Source organism: Sorex fumeus, unplaced genomic scaffold (assembly GCF_029834395.1).
Source record: "Sorex fumeus unplaced genomic scaffold, SorFum_2.1 ptg000081l, whole genome shotgun sequence".
In the NCBI taxonomy this organism is placed as follows: Eukaryota; Metazoa; Chordata; class Mammalia; order Eulipotyphla; family Soricidae; genus Sorex; species Sorex fumeus.
In genome coordinates, this window is record NW_026606138.1 from 4,469,382 (window position 1) to 4,489,948 (window position 20,567).

Consider the following 20,567-nt stretch of genomic DNA (forward strand, 5'->3'; position numbering starts at 1 on the left):
TAATGAGAACTTTAATATATCCTCAAGCTTTGTTCCTTTTCCAAATCCAGTTTGTATGTAATTATTTCTAGATTATGATGAATATACTTTGTTCTTTACTTTTTTGAAATGGGAACACACCTACCAGTGCTTAAGGGTGTCTTCTGGCTCTGTTCTCAGAAGTCACTCTTGTCAGGCTTTGGGGACCATAGGGGTTGCTGGTGATTGAACCTGAGTCAGTCATATGCAAGGCAAATGCCCTACCCACTGTACTGTCACTCTGGCCCTGATCTTTACTCTCTTTGGTCTTTTTATTTAGTAATCCACAAACTTTAATGAAGCATTTAATCACCTTTATTCAGCAATTTCTCCTGGTATCTTCTGAATTTACTATTTTTTTAGTTTCTCCAAAAGTGTTAATTTATATATTTCTCTCAAACTCTTCCAAGCTTTGAAAATCTGAGAATATACTATGTTCTCATATTAGGGGAAAAAATCAGGAAATAAAACTTCCAGTTCAAAGTTCTTTTCTTGTTCAATTTTATATTCTTAAGCTGGGCCTAGGAATGATTTATTTTTCTTCATACCATTTGCAGATGTCCTCTATGGAATACTATCCATCGTGGTCACTGACTCCCAACACACAAGTTTGCAACACATATCAAAAATTTCTAAATATTCAGGTATTCAATGTGTATTAGTTTTACTTCTAGGCATCATTATATAAAAATAGGCAAAATAAATGATTCTAATGGGGGACAGAGGCTGAACAGCTGTCTGGTCTTTTTCCCTCTCAGATTCTATTATTGTACAGTCTGGAAACTGTAATTCAGTATATTCAGCGGGTCCTAATATGCATATCAAAGCTAGAAAAGCAAAAACACATTCAGAATTCTATGTATTTATCCTTTTTTATTTGTAACTATAAATTACAATCACTAGTACACCTGGAATTCTTTATAGTGTGTTCAACTAAAGAATAAGCAAACACAGCATAGGTCGGTTCAAAGGAAATCACAGTACTTCTTAGCATAATTTGCAAAAGAGGGGAAAGGTCTTGAGCCCATTCCTTGGAAATAAATATCAAGTAACCATAAAAATAGTCAGCCATCTTCCAGTTATCCAGAGAGGCTCATGCATGGTCCCAGAGTATCAGAGTTCTTCTTTGAAATATCCCAGCTTTGCCAATGACATCTCTTTTCTCAGCTGCATAACTTCCCAAAACATCTGATCAACTACACAAATAGAAAACAGAGACATGAATTATATAATGCAATTTAATTACTTTCAATATTTCACTAAACACTTAAGACTAGCCAACTGGGTCTTTCCTATAGATGCACCCAGGACAAAATTTTTCTATTGCTACCTCATACAAATTTTTCATGTACATGTGAAATTCCCAGTTTCAACAGTGAAATAAGCAATACTGCCAGTTTACTATCACTATTTGTTAAAAATATATGTGACTATAATTTTAGGCATTTCAAGTGTCCTGAATAAATGGAAAACATTGTCATCATAAGTAATTTCAGTCAATGCTCAATTATTCAGAAGTTATTAACTTATAGATGTCCTTGCTCTAATAATCTGTATGTTCATCATTTCTTTCCTCATTAACGCCAACAAAAAATGAAAAGAAAAACTAGGGAGAGTCCAGAAAACTTAATAACTTCTTTGTGATAATATAGAGAGGTCTCGTTTATGATTCAAATGAGGAAAAAATGAATGTAGTCAAAGTTTTTCAGTTATCTCCACTTTTGTGTCTGCTGTAAAATAGTTGGCTTACATTTCAAACAAAGAGAGCTCTTTATTTATGATCAGAGAGGACTGGTTTAGATAAGTGGTTCTCAAACTAGAGGAGTTACTGTCCCTAAGGGGACCTCAGGCAGCGTGAAGAGGTGCCTCCCACACACCTGGCCCTGTGCACATGAAAGCTCCCCCACAGAATTATCCAGGGGTCAGTAAATACCAACTTTCAGTTATACATGCAGCAGCAGGATATAATGTGAAGCCTGCTGACTACAGTTAATACTACTGTACCTATTTATAAACTGCCAAGAGTAAATCTCTTTCGTTTTGTTTGGGAGCCAAATCTAGCAGTGCTCAGGAACTACTGTGAGCTCTCCCAGTAGTGCTTGAGGAATTACCTGGCATTCTGCACTCCAAGTATTTACTCAGCTTTTTGAACCATCTCTTTGGTCCTAAAGAGGAAACCTTGATAATACAGGGAGTTGAGTGCTTGCCTTGCAAGTGGCCATCCTGGGTTCAGCCTGGGAGTAAATCCCAAGCATGGCTTGGTGTGGACCAAAATGCAAAACAAAAAACTTATCCTAAGAAAAATACTTTACATGAAAAGAGATGGTAAGTAGATTTGCTGTAGTATACACATAGATACTAAATCATTATGCTATACACCTGGGGCTGAGCTTACGTCAATTATATCTCAGTTAAAATAACTGCTCAGAGGCCAGGGAGACAGTACAGGGTATAAGGTCCTTGTCTTGCACTTGGCCGATCCAGGTGTGGTCCCACACATCCCATATGGTCCCCTGAGTACTGCTAGGAGTTATCCCTGAGCACAGAGCCAAGTGCTTCATCAGGTGTGGTACAAAAACCAGAACAGTAATTGCTCAGCTCAGATTATTAGTAGTATGCAGGATGAAATGCCTACTTTAGACTTTTTGCTTCCTTAGTTCTTTATGGCCCAGGAACAGATAATAAGAAAGGCTTTCTAATCAAGAATTATTTATTACAGAGAATAGGTTATGTACTAAATACTGTGAAGGGGAAAGTAACAAAAACAAAAGGTTACATTTTTATCATCAATCTCATCTTTACTCAGTCACTGTCACTGTCCTCCCGTTGATCATCGATTTGCTCGAGCGGCCCCAGTAACGTCTCCATTGTAAGACTTCTTGTTACTGTGTTTGTCATATCGACTACGTCAAGGGTAGCTTGCCAGGCTTTGCCGTTTGGGTGAGATAACTCTCGGTAGCTTGACGGGCTCTCCGAGAGGGGCGGAGGAATTGAACTTGGGTCAGCCCAGTCAGCCAGTCACGTGCAAGGCAAATGCCCTACCCACTTTGTTTTTATAAAGTCAATTATTTTTTAGTCTTCTCTAAAAAAACTTATTGTAAAAATTCTTGACAAATTAACCTATCGTTAAATAGCCTATTCTCCATGTGACCTACCATCAGGCAAAGCGATTTCAGTTTTATGAAAATTACAAATAGTTGGGGCTAGTACTATAATAAAGTGGGTATAGTACAAATCTTGCATACAGTTGACCTAGGTTCATTCCCTGACACTACAAGTGGTCCCCAGAGCCAAGTATGATCCCTTAGTGGAAAGCTAAAGGCCCTAAGAAAAGTGAGTGTGCCCCCCACCTTAAAAAATAAAATAAATCACAGGAGAGGTTAGTATAAGCATTAATGCATTTGCCTTCTATGTGGTCAACTGTGGCCAATATATGGTCCTGAGCCCCACTGGGTGTGACTTCTAAGCACAGAATCAGGAATGATTACTTAGTACAGGTGGGGATACCCCCAAAACTAAAAATGATATTCAATTTAAATGCGCAACTAATAAACTTGACTTGAGTACAGTACTTCTTACTGAGCTTTAGTGCAAATATTTTATAACATATTAAGAACACTCACCATCCTGCTGTTTCACCAACCCCTGCTGAATATATCGGATGTATGTAAAAAAGTTACATACAGAAGTGATCTAGGTCAAAAGGAAGCACAGGTTACAATCAAATGTCTCATACCAGAGTGAGCATTAATAAAACTCACAGTAAAGATACTTACCCTATATCTACAAAAAGGAGAAATATAATAATAGTTGCTTGAGTCGCCTAATTTAATTCTGTGTTTACAGGACTTGCTCTGTCCAGTGAGAGCACATTTTCTGTAAAGTAATGACAATTCTTAGTGTTTAAAATTTAAAATATTTCCCCCCGACTGCAGACCATTATTAGTACAGCCAATATGAGTGCTTACTATGGAGCAGACACTATTCTAGGTGCAGGTCTGCAGTGCTGACAAAGTCCTTGATCTCCTGGGCTTACATTATGATGAGGTTAATACCATCACATTAACAATGGTTTTGGAAATCAAAACTATATATCTTAAGAATGTATTTGATCCTGGAGCAAATTTACAAATGAGTAATCAGGTGCTAGGGAGCTCCCAGCTTTCTATCAGAATTTCAACTTCTTTCTCAGTTGGAAAAAAAAAATTAATGATGACTTTTCACATCTCTCAAAACATATTACTAAGAGCGGGCAAGATAATAGCTCTCAGATGATGTACTTTTGGGTGTGTATGGTTAGTTGTTAGCCATTGAATGTGGTTGCAACACCTGAGAAATACAAAGGGATAGGCCACTTTACAAAAACGCTGAGTCTGACAATTCTACATTTAGAAATGACAAGCTGTCCACACGCTATAAAATCTAAACTCGGGTTGTATGCAGACATTCTGGATGGAATTGTGTTGTAAGTCTCTTGAGGACATGAACTGACCTAATCATCTCTTTGTGCCTAGCTTTACCTGGCATACTACAGACAACGAGAGAATACAGATGGGTCACTGGTCAGAGTATGACACAAATTTACCAGCTGTATTAAGAAAGTAGAGTGTGTATTTAAACCATTTCAGAGGTGGCCATTCAAATCACAAAATTCTTCACAGAAAATTCTTATCTCTTCAAAGAGTTTTTGTCTCTTTGACATTTACATGTATCAAACCATCTCTGGGGAAGAGCTAAGCAGTGGAAAGGGCAGAAAATCTGCATGCCTTCATTTAACTATGTCTTTCTGGTAAATTCTAACCTTCTTTCCAAAGTCCTCTGCAGTACCTATTCAAAAATGATAACTAAGACAATGTGAAAAGTAGCCAATTTTGTTGGATCTCTCCCATGTATACAGGTCCACGGTCCACGGTCCTCCCGTTGTTCATCGATTTGCTCGAGCGGGCCCAGTAACGTCTCCATCGTGAGACTTGTTGTTACTGTGTTTGGCATATTGATTACATCACAGGTAGCTTGCCAGGCTCTGCAGTGCGGGCGAGATACTCTCGGTAGCTTGCCGGGATCTCCGGAAGGATAGAAATTATTAATAAGTTTTCCCTTTATCTCTCTTTTTTAAAAAGGATTTAGCCTCAATGCTCCTTAATAGCAAATACCTTTCTGAACAGTACATACCACCAGCTTAAGAATAATTCTTTCTTGAAATTCCTATTGCACCGTGCCATTCCTCACAGATTACTCTCATAAATGCATCCACAAGGCTTTGGTGAGGGCCATGTTTCAATTTTGTTTTTAAAAAATATCACATCTTCCATCTTCCATACACAATATACACGATAAAAAATCTTGGCTGCTAGCACCATTACAATACACTTAAACTGGGTAAACTGTTCCCTAACCTTAATCAACTGAGTAAGTTCACTAAAATGCTATAACTAAATCCACTGCACTGTCACTGTCCGCCCCGTTGTTCATGGATTTTCTCTAGCGGGCCCAGTAACGTCTCCATTTTGAGACTTTATTGTTACTGTGTTTCGCATATCAAATATGTCATGGGGAGCTTGCCAGGCTCTGCCGTGCGGGCAAGATACTCTCAGTAGCTTGCCGGGCTCTCCGAGAGGGGTGGAGGAATCGAACTCGGGTTGGACATGTTGGCTGCATGCAAGGCAAATGCCCTACCCGCTGTGCTATTGCTCTAGCCCACCTAAATCCATTTTAACCAATATCTTTGTCATCATCTGATACTTGCCAGTGTATTGTATGTGTGGACGGACATATAATAAACTGCCTTGCTATAAAATGTGGGAGCTCACTTCTAAAGATTTATAAAATTTATGCCAAAGCATCTCTCACATATGGGACACAGACTGATTATTTTCTAAGTTAAATCCCTTACAGTAACAGCAGGAAAAGACTAATCAAGCATTTTTAGTAACCTGCTTCATGCCTTATAAAACTTGGTCAAATTCCCTGTCTTGCTATTTTTCCTGGAAATCCTCAGGAAGAAGTACTTCACACAGAAACTCAGGAAGCATGGCTACGCAAGTATAATAAACAAAATCTGTCTATGACCCATTAAATTGACTTCATAAAACACTGAGTTTCAATGTGCAGTTTAAAAAAAAATCTCAAAACAGGTTTCTTATACCTGGACAATCAGGATGATATGTGTACACATTTGTAAACAAAAGAACTCGCCTTTGATGCTAAATTTGATTTACTATATCGCCACAGTGTCTGTAGATGGTCTTTGATCTTTATAAACTCCAGAAAATTGACAACAAATTAACATTTAAAGTTGGAAAAAAAAACCCGAAAGAACTGTAACACATTGTGAAAATATGTGTAGCTCTGTATGTTCCAAGAGACATGATTCTGAAGACATACTTTGGTCCTCCACATTCGACTGCAGAAGCTTTCACAAATCGAATTGGTTGTAATCCCACAGGTTCAATGCTTAGCGTATTGTTTTCTACCGCCTCCAGAACAGCTGAAGCCAACTTTAAGAAAATAGAACAGAATTATATGCTATGCTGGCAGAAACTATCAAAACTGTGTTTCATGGTAAGCTGTTTTAAAAATTCTTTTCTCGAGTTCCACTAGTTTGGCTTTAACCAAGAAGAATGTTAACATAACCTTTGTTTAAACTCACAATTCAATAATTACATGATATGAAAGCAATTAAATTATATCTAAATTACTATATTTATAATCAAGAAAAGGATTAAAGGCAGGAATTCTAGTTTCTGCCACCTCTTCTTAACCACAATGAATGTCCACCACTGCACAAAATGAATGATCCAGTCCTTTATTAAAACTATGCACTGTATTTTATTATTGGTCACAGGCATCTCTATGTTCATTACAGCACTGTTCACAATAACCAATGTATGGAAATAACCTAAGTGCCCACTGATGGCTGAATGGATAAAGAAAATTTAAAGATACTCAAGGACTATTACTTAGCTATTTTTAAGAAGGTGGAATTGCCATTTATATTAAAATACATTGCACAGACTTAAAAAAATTAGGCACTGGGACATTCATTTTGTACAGGACGAAACTTGAAGTGATCATGCTATGTCAGACAGAGAAAGACAAATACACTGTTCTTTCACAGATATGTGAACTATAAACAAAGACTTAGATTTTGATAACAGAATAGTGGTTACCAGAGGGGAAGAGGAATGCAGCAGGTAAAACACATGGGTGGTGGGGTTGAATGAAAATTAGATTTTTGGTGGTGAACATAAAGCAATATATCACTGTCACTGTCACGGTCCTCCCATTGTTCATCGATTTGCTCGAGCGGGCCCAGTAACGTCTCCACTGTGACAATTGCTACTGTTTGGCATATGGAATACGTCACGGGGAGCTTGCCAGGCTTTGCTGTGCAGGCGAGATACTCTCGGTAGCTTGCCAGGCTCTCCAAGAGGGACGGAGGAATCTAACTCAGGTCAGTCGTGTTGGTCACTTGCAAGGCAAACACCCTACCCACTGTGCTATCGCCCCAGCCCAAAGCAATATATACAGATGACAAAATATAAAGCTGAAATTTAAAAATGAAAAGGACAAATACAATAAAACAGAAACAGATTCTTAAATTATGAGAACGAAGTGGTGATTACCCATGGGAAGGTATTGAAGGATTAGGAAAACCAGGTAAAAGGGGTCAACGACATGGTGACAGGAGATTAAATGTCAGTAGAAATCAAAATGTGGCACATTAGATGTCAAAATGCAATGTTATATACCTAAAACCTATGTTATAAGCCAATGTTACTTTAATATAAAAAAACTGATCATCCAAAAATCAGCAATATAAACTATAGCTATATACTTTAACTTTTATGAGCACAAGCATGAGTCTACTATAGAATTAAGGTAAAGGTAAAGGCCCTCCCGTTAATCGTCGATTTGCTCGAGCGGGCCCAGTAACGTCTCCATTGGAGACTTTGTTGTTACTGTGTTTGGCATATCGAATACTCTTGGTAGCTTGCCAGGCTCTCCGAGAGGGGCGGAGGAATCGAACTCGGGTTGGCCATGTTGGCCGTTTGTAAGGCAAATACCCTACCGCTGTGCTATCGCTCCAGAATTAACTACATTATCAAGTATCATATATAAATGGTATAAACGGTATATAAATGATAGCACTGTAGCACTGTCCTCCCGTTGTTCATTGATTTGCTGGAGCGGGCCCAGTAACATCTCCATTGTGAGACTTGTTGTTACTGTGCTTGGCATATCGAATATGTCACGGGTAGCTTGCCAGGCTTTGCCGTGCGGGCGGTATACTCTGGGTAGCTTGCTGGGCTCTCTGAGAGGTGTGGAGGAATCGAACGTGGGTCAGCTGAGTGCAAGGCAAACAGGCAATCTACTTGAATTCAGAAGATTATTAAAACTGAGAACCTGAAATCAGGCACAGAGTCACAATAACCTATTTATCAAAGTATGTTAAACTTTCCTCTTAACTACTTTTTCAAGTAATGTTATCAATAAATCCTCTAGAGATTTACTGCAAGACTCTCAGGATTAAATTTCTTAACCAGATATTTGTAGGGGGCCAGAGCGATAGTACAACGGGTAGGGCATTTGCCTTGCACACAGCCAACCCGGGTTCGATTCCCAGTATTTCATATGATTCCCCAAGCACTGCCAGGTGTAATTCCTGAGTGCAAAGCCAGGAGTAACCCCTGAGCATTGCTGGGTGTGACCCACAAAGCAGGGAGGAAAAAAAAAGATATTTGTAGACAAATCTTCCACAAGAAAAAATGAAAACTATTATCTTATGTTTGCATAGTTCCTTACATACACTATTTGATCCACTTCAGTGAATTTCCCTGTTTTAAGAATTAGGAGAATTAGCCAGGGATGTGGCTCCATGGGAGAACACTTGTCTGCCTGTGTGCGAGTGAATTCCAGCACCACAAAAAAGACAGACAGAAATGAAGGATGACTGATCTCATAGATGTACCCAACATACAACTTAAAGGATACAGACCTTGCCTTACAATTATGCCTGAACAATACCACAATTTATACTTCATACCTACACAATAGATACTTCTGTGCAAATCACCCTCTGCTCAAATAAGGAAAAACATTCAGTAACTAATGCTAAGAAGTTATTGTGATTCTAACATTCAATGGAAAAAAATATAAAATAGGACTGTAACTGTTTATTGAGATTCTAAATTACAGAACATGATTTAGAGAAAGATACAGAAGCAACTCTAATGTGCTCCTATCAATGAAGTTTTTTCAATTACCTCACTTTTTGAGAACGTTAAACACGGAAAGATGTCTTCCTGATAGATTTTGTCCAGGAAAGGACACGTTCTGTCCATTGTGGGCTCATCCTTCCAAGATCTGAATTCATTATACAGAGATAAATCAGCCTAAGAAACCAAAAGAAAATGCAAAATAACATTTTTCAAAATTCAAATATAAATCAATTTATAAAACCAAAACTTAAACAGTACCAAAAAATTACTAATCATTTATAATACTGAACTGAACCATTCTTGATTAATTGTAATATATGGCAGCAATTTTGAGGTTAAAAAAAAGCGCCAAATTGGCCCTTTCATTCTGGTGTCCTCTTATGCTGACATTATTCCCATCTCACTCCCGAAATATGTTGGAGCTGTTCTTAAGGAAGACATGTGTATTGTCCTGAATATTAAAAACAATGGCAAGCCATTCTGGAAATAATAAGTAATGTGAAGTAAATTAATTTAGTAAACAGATCGACCAACTTGCAAAATATAACATGGAATAAAAAATTAAAGCATTTATTCTATTACTTGAAAGCATTTCCAAAAGAATTCCCAAAACGTTTATAGCATAAGCAGCAAGCCGAAATGTTTATGGCATGAGTAGCAAGCCTATAGAAACACACACAGACTCCTAAACCGGCTACCATAAGATGATATTTAGTTGTTTTCAAGTATGGTGACGGCCAGAAACTGCTATTTGAATTAACAACAATGCAAGATGGCCCCAGCCTACTTCTCACTTTTCCAGTTAATCCTCTCTCTGCCTCCTCCCTTCAATAACATGTCCCAGGTAATACTCCTTAAGGAAGAGCTTCAGGTTCCTTTGTCCTAGATGAGAACCTCCTATGAATAAAGGTAGAGCCAAGCCATACAGAGCACAGCCCTCATCCTGTATATTCTGAGCCACTCCTATGCAAAGCACTGGCCACACTGTAACAGCATGCTGACCACAGATAGGCCACTGGGCAGCTTACTCAGATGTGCAGGAAGTCTACAGAAAAGTAACAAAAGGCTGAGCTGATGCAGCTTTCCTATAGATTCTCCTTTAAGATGTATAACAGCAACTTCAATGCGTTTTTTCATACCATTCCATAAATTTTGGGGGGATCAAAGCTAAAGGGAAAGGAAGGGATAGAAATATTAACAGATAATACTTATGTTTTTCAGATTTGATTGTGAAGTTTGTTGACTGACATAAACCTTGATGCAAATTAGCAATCTCATCAAAAATGTTATAGTAATCTAAATTTAATGAGATCTGTTTCTGTCCAGGAACTATGCTAAGAATTTTTTTAACAAGCAATCCTTTGCTTGAAGGAGGCTTAGATTCTATCTCCATCACCACAAGGTCCCCCAGTACTGCCAGGAGTAATCCCTCAGTATAGTTGGATGTGCACCCCATGCAAGAAAAGGGGTCCTATAATACTTAATCCTTATAGTGAGAGACAGATATTATGGTCTCCACATCAGAGATAAAGAAAGTGAGGTTGAATGAAAACAATCTGTCCAAGGTCACAGAGTAAGATACCCATTAAAACTTCAAACTCACATCAAGTGATTCTGAAGCCTCGTCTAATGCATGGTAGTGCACAGATCTCCTTTCCTAAGATATCCACAGGTCAAATTTGCATTTCCTTTGTCTAATAAAACTTTTTGACAATTTTTTCACAAAATAAGAGTACAGGTTTTACTAGAAGCAAAAGCTATTATCTTGACACCCAAGGACAGTAGACACAAGGGCCAGGAAGATTGCTCCATGGTTGGAAGCCTACCTCCTGAGCTGGGGGAGAAGGCAGCTGGGATAGAGAAGGGATCACTAAGTCAATGATGGTTGGAAGGATCGCTCGGGATGGGAGATGTGTGCAGAAAGTAGATAAAGGACCAAATATAATGGCCCCTCAGCATCTGTATTGCAAACTATAATGCCCCAAAGCAGAGAGAAAGAAGGAAATTGTCTGCCATAGAAGCAGGGGGTAGTGGGAGGGATATTGGGAACACTGGTAGTAGAAAATGTACACTGGTGGAGGGATGGATGTTCAATCATTGTATGACTGAAACTGAAACTTGAAAGCTTTGTAACTATCTCACAGTGATTCAATACAAAAAAAAAGCTATTATCTTGAAGCTATATCCTGCCTATTCTAAGTATTTTATAAACTCTTATTAAATCTAAGGATCAGAGCAATAGTACAGCAGGTACAGCGTTTGCATTGCAAGTGGCCTACTTGGGTTCGATCCTCAGCATCTCCATATGGTTCCCCAAGCACCACCAGGAATAATTCAATAATTCTAGAACCAAAGAGATGGTTCAATAATTCCTGAGTGCAGAGCCAAGAATAACCCCTAAGCATCACTGGGTGTAACCCACAAGCTGGAAAAAAAAATTAAACCTAAATATGTTCCACGAGAGAAATTAAAAGTTTAAATAGTAAAAATATATAATTACATGAAAAAAACATAACAAAAGTCATTGTGAGTCACAAAAAAACATTATTAATTCAAAAAATATTATAATTTTTAAAATCTTCACACATTTAACAAAAACCACTGCAAACTTGATTTTCTCATATTATAAATATATATACTTATATATAAATCAATATATGATTGACTTATTTAGCTGCTCTCCAATCTCTTGAATCCAATCTCTAACTAAACAGGGGCTAGAGCAGTAGTACAGCGGGAAGGGCATTTGCTTTGCACATGGCCTATCCGGGTTCAATTCCCAGCATCCCATATGGTCCCCAGAGCATAGCCAGGAGTAATTCCTGAGTGCAGAGTCAGGAGTAACCCCTGAGCATCACCAGGTGTGACCCAAAAAGGAAAAAAAAAAGCTAAAGAAAATACAAGTCATTTAAAACAGGTAATAACCTTTGGTTATTCCATGTAATAAACTCATGACTTCCATGCAAAATTTCAAGTAACCAAGCCCACACAGTTTAAATTAAGAACTTGAATTCAATAGTGTAAAAGAGCCTAACCAACAAAATACAAAACAGGGGAGGTCTGTGCCATTAATTATTAATAAATCCTCGTGCAAATACTTTCTCATAGTATAGAGTAATAGGTAAAAAATGTTCAACAATCATACAAAATTATACAACTTTTAAAGCTTCATCAAATATTTCCATATTATATTACATTATGCTACTAACCTGCTATTTAATTTCTGTTAATTATCTGAATTATCTCTCGGACCACTCCATTACATATATAAGCCTCTTTTCAGAACTTAAGTAAAAGCAATATACTACTCAAGAAATCTGTGTATTTTCCCCAATTTTTTAATATTCTATTTTCTTGGTGCAGCCTAACAGTAAGTGTGACTAGACAGATTATTGAAGTCCCCTTCTCCTTTATTTGACATATGACAGTTTGCTCTCTAAATAAAATGTCAAGATGTTAAGAAACTTACCACGTTTCCAGCAGGTACTCCAAGGTCAGCCAGGCAGAGAATTGAACTGAAGAATCCCCGAAAGCAGCCAGCTCTAAACAAAGCCTCCCCCATTATAATATTGCCTAGTCACTTCTAAAAATTTTGCTGGCAAAAATCCCAACTGAAACCTCAGCGATGAGAATTACTAAGTATCAAAAGAGTCAGAGAAGACAGTCCTTGGGTTACCTCTTTGCAGTCTTTTACAATTGGCTGAATCACACTGAGGTCCTGGTGACTGCCACCCATTGCACTGCTTGTACTCTTATTTCTTGTGTGTCCCCTTTTAAAAGGTGTCTTTCCGCCTGGAAGAGACTCTTGGGAAGGTGATGTTGGAGAACTGGACAACACGAGTGTCTTTAATGCAGCTACTTCCGCTTGAAGTACATCAATCTTGAAAAGAAATCAACACAGCTGCACATACTAAATACACTTCTCACAGAGGCAATAAAAAGTCAGCAATTTTATCAGGGCATTTTCCTTTCATGGGTGAAATATAAGTTTAATTTGTATTATCTCCTGACAATTCATAAAGGAGTGTGAAAACAAGTTCTCTGATTTTTCTAGATGTTTGGATTGAGCTATAATTCACAGTATCAGACATTTATGTGAATATTCAAAATTGTCAACTTAAATAGCCTATGATAGTTATAGCTCATTCCTAAAAAAAACTAGCAACATTTCAGTGACTTTTTAAGCAGCATTAATAAAATATTAAAATTTGACTATTAACCCTTTTGATAATATTCATTGAATCACACCCCTTTATTTGGTACTAAAAACAAATGGATAGCAAAGAGTCACTTAATTATATCACAAAGTACTTACTTTCCTCATAGTTTTCTGTATATTTTCTGTAATTCCAAATATTCTAAAGCAAGCACTTCCTTTACAGTTAGAAAAATTCTAGGATGTGTTTAGGCATGTTAAACATAGCAATCACTGGTTTCCTCATCTTTTATACTATTTAAAGAGGAAAAACTGACCTTTCCTTGGGCCTCTTTCAGCTGTTTTTCTGCTGTTGCTTGCTTGACATTGGCTTCTCTCACCATCTTATGGGCTTCCTGAAAAAGTTAAAGACTCCAATTTTGGAAACAAAGCATCTGTTTTCAAAAATGTCTCAAGTATCTACTACTGATCTACTGGTCACGTAAAGTTTAATAGCACCGGAGGACTCTGAGAAATATCTTATTAGGCGGTTTCATCAGTTTTGACTGTTAAGAGATACAAATTTAGAGGCACACCTAAACCAGAGGTGACTGGACCCACAATATTATACCCAAATTATCATTAGGCAGCACATGACAATCTGACCCAAATTAACCACAGTTATCATCAAATACGAACGAGGAGAAAAGCACCTTCTTTTGATATTAATTAGCACTGAGGCATCCAAGATGAGTTTAATCATCTGACCTATGCTGGAATAAGGATGGTGAATGCGTGAGGACACAAGGCCATGTGTCAAATCCACTCCTTCATTTTTGTTTTGTAACTTGGTTAAAATACATATATAAAAAAATACATTGATATTAGTCAGTTATAGTGAAGACAGAGGTACAAGTAAAAATATTAACACATGTGACAGCTGAGAAGGCTGAAAATTTCCCAATAAAAATATACACAAAATGCTAACAATTTAGTGTGGCACAATCTAAAGTGGAAAATAAAAGTTTGCTTTTTAATAAGATCTTAAATTTAATTACCACAAATATAAACGTGTAGGGATTTGATTTTCCTTTATTCACGTAAGATGTATCCACGGCAGTGTTTATTCTTGGCATCTCTTTGGACGGTACTGGTCCAGGTGCTGATAATAAACTGAGAGAAGAAACAAGGTCCCTCCCGGCTTTCACGCTCACTTCCTTACGACATTCTAATAACCAAAGATTCAGAATTCAAATCCTGGGTGGTTCCCTGAGAATATGAAGCCCTAAGATCTTATGTTTTGTTTTTGTTTTCCAAGCCACATCCAAAGGTGCTCAGGGCTTACTTCTGGCTCTGCGCTCAGGGATGACTCCTGGCAGTGTTCAGGAGACCACATGCTGCGCTGAGGGTTGAACCAAACTAGGCTCTGTGGAAGGCAGGTCTTAATCCCTGTGTCTCTATGGACACTAACGTCTTAGAGAATTTTCAAGAAGGAAATAATTCAAAGGGTGACACATGCCTTATGTGTGGCTGATCCTGTTTCATTCCTGGTACCACATAGATTCCTTCAAGCACCACCAGAAGTAATCACTGAGGAGAGCTAAGAATAAGTCCTGAGCAGTGCTTGATATGCTCCAAGTTCCCCACACAACACCCCCCCCCCAAAAAAAAGTGTGGCATGTTCTTTTATTTTAAAAGCACTATTCTAGGAGATGGAAAGACAGCAAAGATAGTAAGCCACTTGCCTTGCACATAGCCAACCTGGGTTCCACCCCTGGTACCACACATACCAGGAATGACCCAAGCATGCCAGGAATGACCCCTGAGCAGAAGAAGAAGTTCTAAGTACTTCCAGGTATGGTCCCCTCCTTATTCCCCCCAACCCCCCCCCAAAAAAAAACAAGAAAAACCCTAAAAGTGAAAATCAAAGTCATTAAAAAAATTATAGAGAATAATTCCTATAAAGTATTAAAGATAGTCAGAAACAGCAGATAGGGTGCGTAAGATAGAACATACACAGTATCTCAGACTTTATGAGAAGGGAGGAAGGAGATCACTAAAGCAATATTTAATGAATGGTTTGACAAAGGCACCTCACTAGGCCGGTTATGCAGCAGATGAGTAGAAAACAACCTCCACATCAGAATCTGACAGTGTAGTGCTACTTCCATCTGTTCATTTCCTTTTCCAGTATTATAATGAATTGTAATTTGCATCTGCCCATGAGTGCGAATTTACATATTATGTTCAAGTAGGAAAAACTTGACTATCTATGTTTTATAATGACGTGAGACTGTGAAAATCTAGATAACCAGCCTAAGTTGTGCAAGGAAGATTTTCACAGTCTCAGGTCTTTGAGAGCTGTCTAATTTACTAAAGAGGCTACCACTTTTGAAAAATAACAAGTGTTACAAATGCGCTGATTCTCTTCTGATAGCAGCTGCTAGCAAAAGCAATATTTACATATCACTTCAAAATACTAACTCTATTAAACCTGGCCTTCCAAAATAAATGGCATTTCAATTATTAAAGGTTGAACTCATATGTGAGTTGATCTGATGACTCATGTGCTAGAGAGAATATTTATTTAAACGTCTGAAAATGCACTCTGCTTCCTTTAATAGTACCTGGTGCATCCTGTCAAACCTCTTAGGTAAAGCAATTAGAAAGGTGGGCAACTTTTTAAAAATGTTTTGAAGCATTAGAGAACCAACAAATTAGAGGACCAATATCCAGAAGCAGTAGTAGTAGTAGTAGAGTAGTAGTTGTAGTAGTAGTAGTAGTAGTAGTAATAGTAGTAGAAGAGTAGTAATTGTAGTAGTAGGGATTTGGAAAACTTTTCACATAGAGCTATAAAGAATAAGGTGTAAGGTATAATTAAGATACATGTAAGCAACTCTTGAAAGACAGATAAAATCAGGCAGAAACATTATCTGAAAATACACAAAAGTTTTCAAAGTGATAAGACATTGAAAGGCAGATTCAAAGAAAGTTTCAATTTTATTTTATCCTTATCCTTCTCCTAATGCTGAAAAATGGTAATGATGTATCATCAATATTAGAAGTCAACCAACGTTCTGTCAAGAGCCAGAGAGGAAGTACTTTTGGTGTTGTGAGAATCTCTGTTGCAGCCACAGACGTTACAAAAACAACTGCGTATGATCATTTCAATAAACATGTACCAGCACTGAAGTCTGCGTTTCATGCAATGTTCACATGTCACAGCAGTCTTCCTGCCTTCAGCCATCTGAAAGTGCATCAACTAATCTTAGCCCACAGGCTGTGCAAAGATTTACAAAGCATTTTGTACTGCAGGCTACAGCTTTCAGGCCTCTGATCTCTGAGAACTTTCAAGTCATTACACTTAGAAATTCTACAAAAACAGATTTCTAAAAATCTGGTTAGCAGTGATAAAGAATATGCTTTAAATATGTTTAAAATAATGTTTAAATCCAACATCTTCTGAGTAATTTGCAAAAGCAATTTGTTGGTATTAAAGAATAGAAAAAAACACGAGGAAGTTTTCTGGAAAAAAATCTTTATGTAATGGGCACTAGAACTGAAAACTCAATACAGAGATTTAATCCAGGAAAATATGTACCAATTCTATTTGGATTATTGTATCTGTGAGCTATCAAGCAGCATTCGATCTAATTTTAAAAATAAAACTTAGACCTGATCTTCATCTGAAGTTCAAATATTTTTATTAACACATGGTTTTCAAATACAAGTTAACAGATATTGAGTCACAGCTATCCACCCCCACACACAAAAATTCCTAGATGTTTAAATTATGTGTGTGTGTGGGGGGGGGGGGGGGTGCAGAGGTGCAGAAAATCAAACTCCAGGCCTCATCTAACTGCTTTAATCCCTGAGCTCTATCGCTGACCCCATATATATTTTTGTGAGAAAAATATTTTTACATCATAAAAATGTTTAAGTATTTTTAGTAGCATTTCACATTTTCTTTTAGAGGGGTGGGAGAGGCACTCCCAGTGGTGCTGAGGATCTACTCCTGACTCAGTGCTCAGGAGGCCAGACATAGTGCTAGGGATCCAACTGGGATTTGCTACATGTAAACTTGGGGGTTTATGCCCTGTTTATCTCTGGCCCTGTTTGACTTAAATTTTGTCTTATTTGGGGGCCACAGCCCACGATGCTCAGGGGTGACTTCTGACTCAGCTCAGAATTACTCCTGGCAGTGCTTAGGGTACCACATGGAATGTCAGGCACAGAACCTGGGCCCCCTGCACTATCTCTCCAGCCTGTTTCACTTACTTTAAAACATTGTTTTGGGCCGGAGTCCAACAGGTTATGTACATGCTTTGTATAGAGTATGTCTGAATTTGACCCCCTAATGGAGCCCCCATCACTGCTGGTAGGGCCCCAAAGCATACAGCTGGGAACAGTCCTTGAGCATTGCCAAGTGTAGCCCCAAATTTAAAAAAAATTAAAGAAAAAGCAATGATGTGGGCTAGAAAACAGTCTTAGCAATATCAAAAGAGAGAGGCGAATAAGTTCGCTTTATGTAGCATTCCAAGTCCTCACTAACAGTTGAATGTAGGTAGGAGAGAAAGGCCTCAAGAATGCCTCCTTTTCTGTGACTCAGAAGAAATGGAAGAGCATTCATGATTTTCATAGTAATCAGTGCAGGAGTGAAAGTTATGAATTCTGAGTCACATCACTGTTTCGTAGTATAACTACACCTCATTTTCTTCACAGATACGATAAGTTTGCACTTTATGCCTCGCAATATGATGGAGAGAAAACCAGGCACATCATGGAAATTTGCAAAAATCCGACTGACACATTAATAGCAATTTCCAAGTAAATGTAAACTATCAATTACTAAGTGATTTGATGTATCAAAATCTGGAATACCAGATTCCACGTAACATAAAAAACTTTTAGAGTTCTTGCATTTCCTTTTAAGACTCAACTTTGCTATAAAGTATAAAGTATAATTATGTTAAAGATTAACCATCATGAGCTGTTCATTTGATTTACATAACAAGCTTACGAAACCTGTAGAAATTCAAAGTATTCAAAGTAATATTTATTAAAACTAAACGCACATGTATGTGTATACATAACAGTAACAAATATTTTCATGAAACAATGGCAAATGGACAGTATGAGGGCACAATTAAAAAGACTACAGAAAAACAACACATTTTGCAAAATTCCCAAATAACAGGCTTAAACAGTAACCAGGCTTTCTTGGTTACTAAAACCATATTTAAGCAACATAATTTCTTTTTTTTTGTCTTTTTGGGTCACACCTGGCAATGCACAGGGGTTACGCCTGGCAGTGCTCAGGGAACCATATGAGATGCTGGGAATTGAACCCGGGTCAGCCGCATGCAAGGCAAACGCCCTACCCGCTGTGCTATCTCTCCAGTCCCAAGCAACGTAATTTTTTTCCCAGAAAATATACAATGCCAAAGTTAATAGGCATTCATTGGGAATAAATTAGTAACTCAGAAACTGCTTTTCAGATAATAATTTTCATTAGCTGCAGAAACTGCATTTCTGGTCCTCTGCGTCCTGCTCCAGAGAGGGAAGAGTTTCTTTCAGTTTGTTTTTCTTCTGCATCATCTGAAGAATGTGCACATAAAAGCAGAAGGAGCAAACAAAGCAGGGTTGAAACTGAAGCCAGGCAAGCAGGGAATCAAAATTAACACAAAAAGCTTATCTGCCTTTTACTCTACCACTACACATAACATTATAGAATTTTCTTCTAGTCAGACAACACTGGGAGAAAACGTTTTCTGTTATCCCTTCAATATAACAAACTAACTCTTCAGATTTTTTATTTCCATCCTCAAATTATCCTCTCATTTCCAATAACTTATTAACAAAAAGCAAATCAGTTTTTAAAGGTTCATGAAATGAGTCCAAGGAAGAGGAGCAGTCGAGGGTGTGTGCAGGGGCCTGGATAGCCCTGTATGTCTCAGCATCTACTACAGGACTACTATAATAAAAAAAAACACTTGTGTAAGGGTGCTGGCGCAACAGTATTGCAGGTAAGATGCTTGCCTTGTAGCAGACCCAGATCCTAGTCCCTGCACCCCAAGTCCCACCAGGAGTGATCCCTGAATGCCACCAGATGTGGGCCAAAACCCAAAAACAAACGAAAAATAGAATATGCACTTGAAATAGCTATTCTTATTACATGGTCTAGAAATATGAAAAGATGGTAAAGGATAAAATACATCAAAATACATAAAATTGCAACACATGTAAAAATATATGCATGCCTAAAAAACTGAAATAGATGAAATGGATGTTATGTGAATAAAAATGCTTAGAGCTCCAAGTACGTTTAATCGTGTCACTGCATGGTCTCCCAAGCACCACTGGGAATGCCCCCAAATAAAAATATTTTGCGATAAAAGTTTTTCCTCAAAATGTTTTACTACATTCTAAGTTTTCTATTAGTGTTGCTTCCTGCAACACTCAGGGCCACCCAGCAGTCTTGGGATGGGGGCGGGGGGCATGCAGTGCCAAGGAGAAAACCCAGGGCCTGCAACATGCATGGCACGTGCTCTACCACTCGAGTCACATCTCTGGTCCTACATTAAAAGTTTCAATAACTAAATTTTCAGGGGTGAGGGGGAATTCCTGTGTTAATGGCATCAATCATAACACATCAACATTTTCCTAAAAAAAAAATGTTTTTTAGAAGACTCAAGTCTTAATTCAAAGAAGACCCTTTGTGGTAGTAACTCTTAACCAAGTAAAAACTTCTCCCTACCCTCCAGGTGGATATTGATAAGTAGCCAAAATGATCAGGGATATCACTGGCACTTTGGGGGCGAAACCAAATTTGATGGCTAAGTTTCTGTGTCAACTTGACTAGGACAGAGGCTGCTGAGAGACCTGGTCAAGCATTCCTCTGGTCATTTCTGGGAGGGTGTTTCTGGGTGAGATTGATGTCTAAATTGGGAGAGGAAGTAATACAGGTCACATTACTGCCCAGTGTGGGTGAATCTCAGCCAATTCACCCAGGACCTGGACAGAGTAAGAACGCTGATCTCCAGAAGCAACAGGATTCTGCCTTCAACTCAAACTGAGACACCCGCTCCTTCTGGTCCTGTGCTGCCAGGCTTCAGATTCCATCCCATCAGGTCTCCCGGGCTGAGCTTTGGACTCAAACTGGACCGACACCATTGGCTCCCTGATCTCAGCCT

The 20,567-nt window shown here is 38.2% G+C and overlaps 1 protein-coding gene across 2 annotated transcripts in view; it reads right to left on the reverse strand.

Annotated features, from left to right (window-relative positions):
• Window positions 1–871: 871 nt before the first annotated feature.
• The window catches only part of RAB3IP (RAB3A interacting protein), a 46,002-nt gene continuing 26,306 nt past the window's right edge, over window positions 872–20,567 (reverse strand). For both annotated transcript variants that reach the window (XM_056130657.1, XM_056130656.1), the window contains 7 exons: window positions 13,713–13,790; window positions 12,916–13,119; window positions 9,285–9,413; window positions 6,403–6,515; window positions 3,795–3,894; window positions 3,642–3,711; window positions 872–1,214 (listed from right to left, as the gene is read on the reverse strand). In XM_056130657.1, coding sequence (XP_055986632.1) covers window positions 1,132–1,214; window positions 3,642–3,711; window positions 3,795–3,894; window positions 6,403–6,515; window positions 9,285–9,413; window positions 12,916–13,119; window positions 13,713–13,790 — 777 coding nt within the window. In that variant the 3' untranslated portion in view covers window positions 872–1,131. The remainder of the gene's footprint in view (window positions 1,215–3,641; window positions 3,712–3,794; window positions 3,895–6,402; window positions 6,516–9,284; window positions 9,414–12,915; window positions 13,120–13,712; window positions 13,791–20,567) is intronic.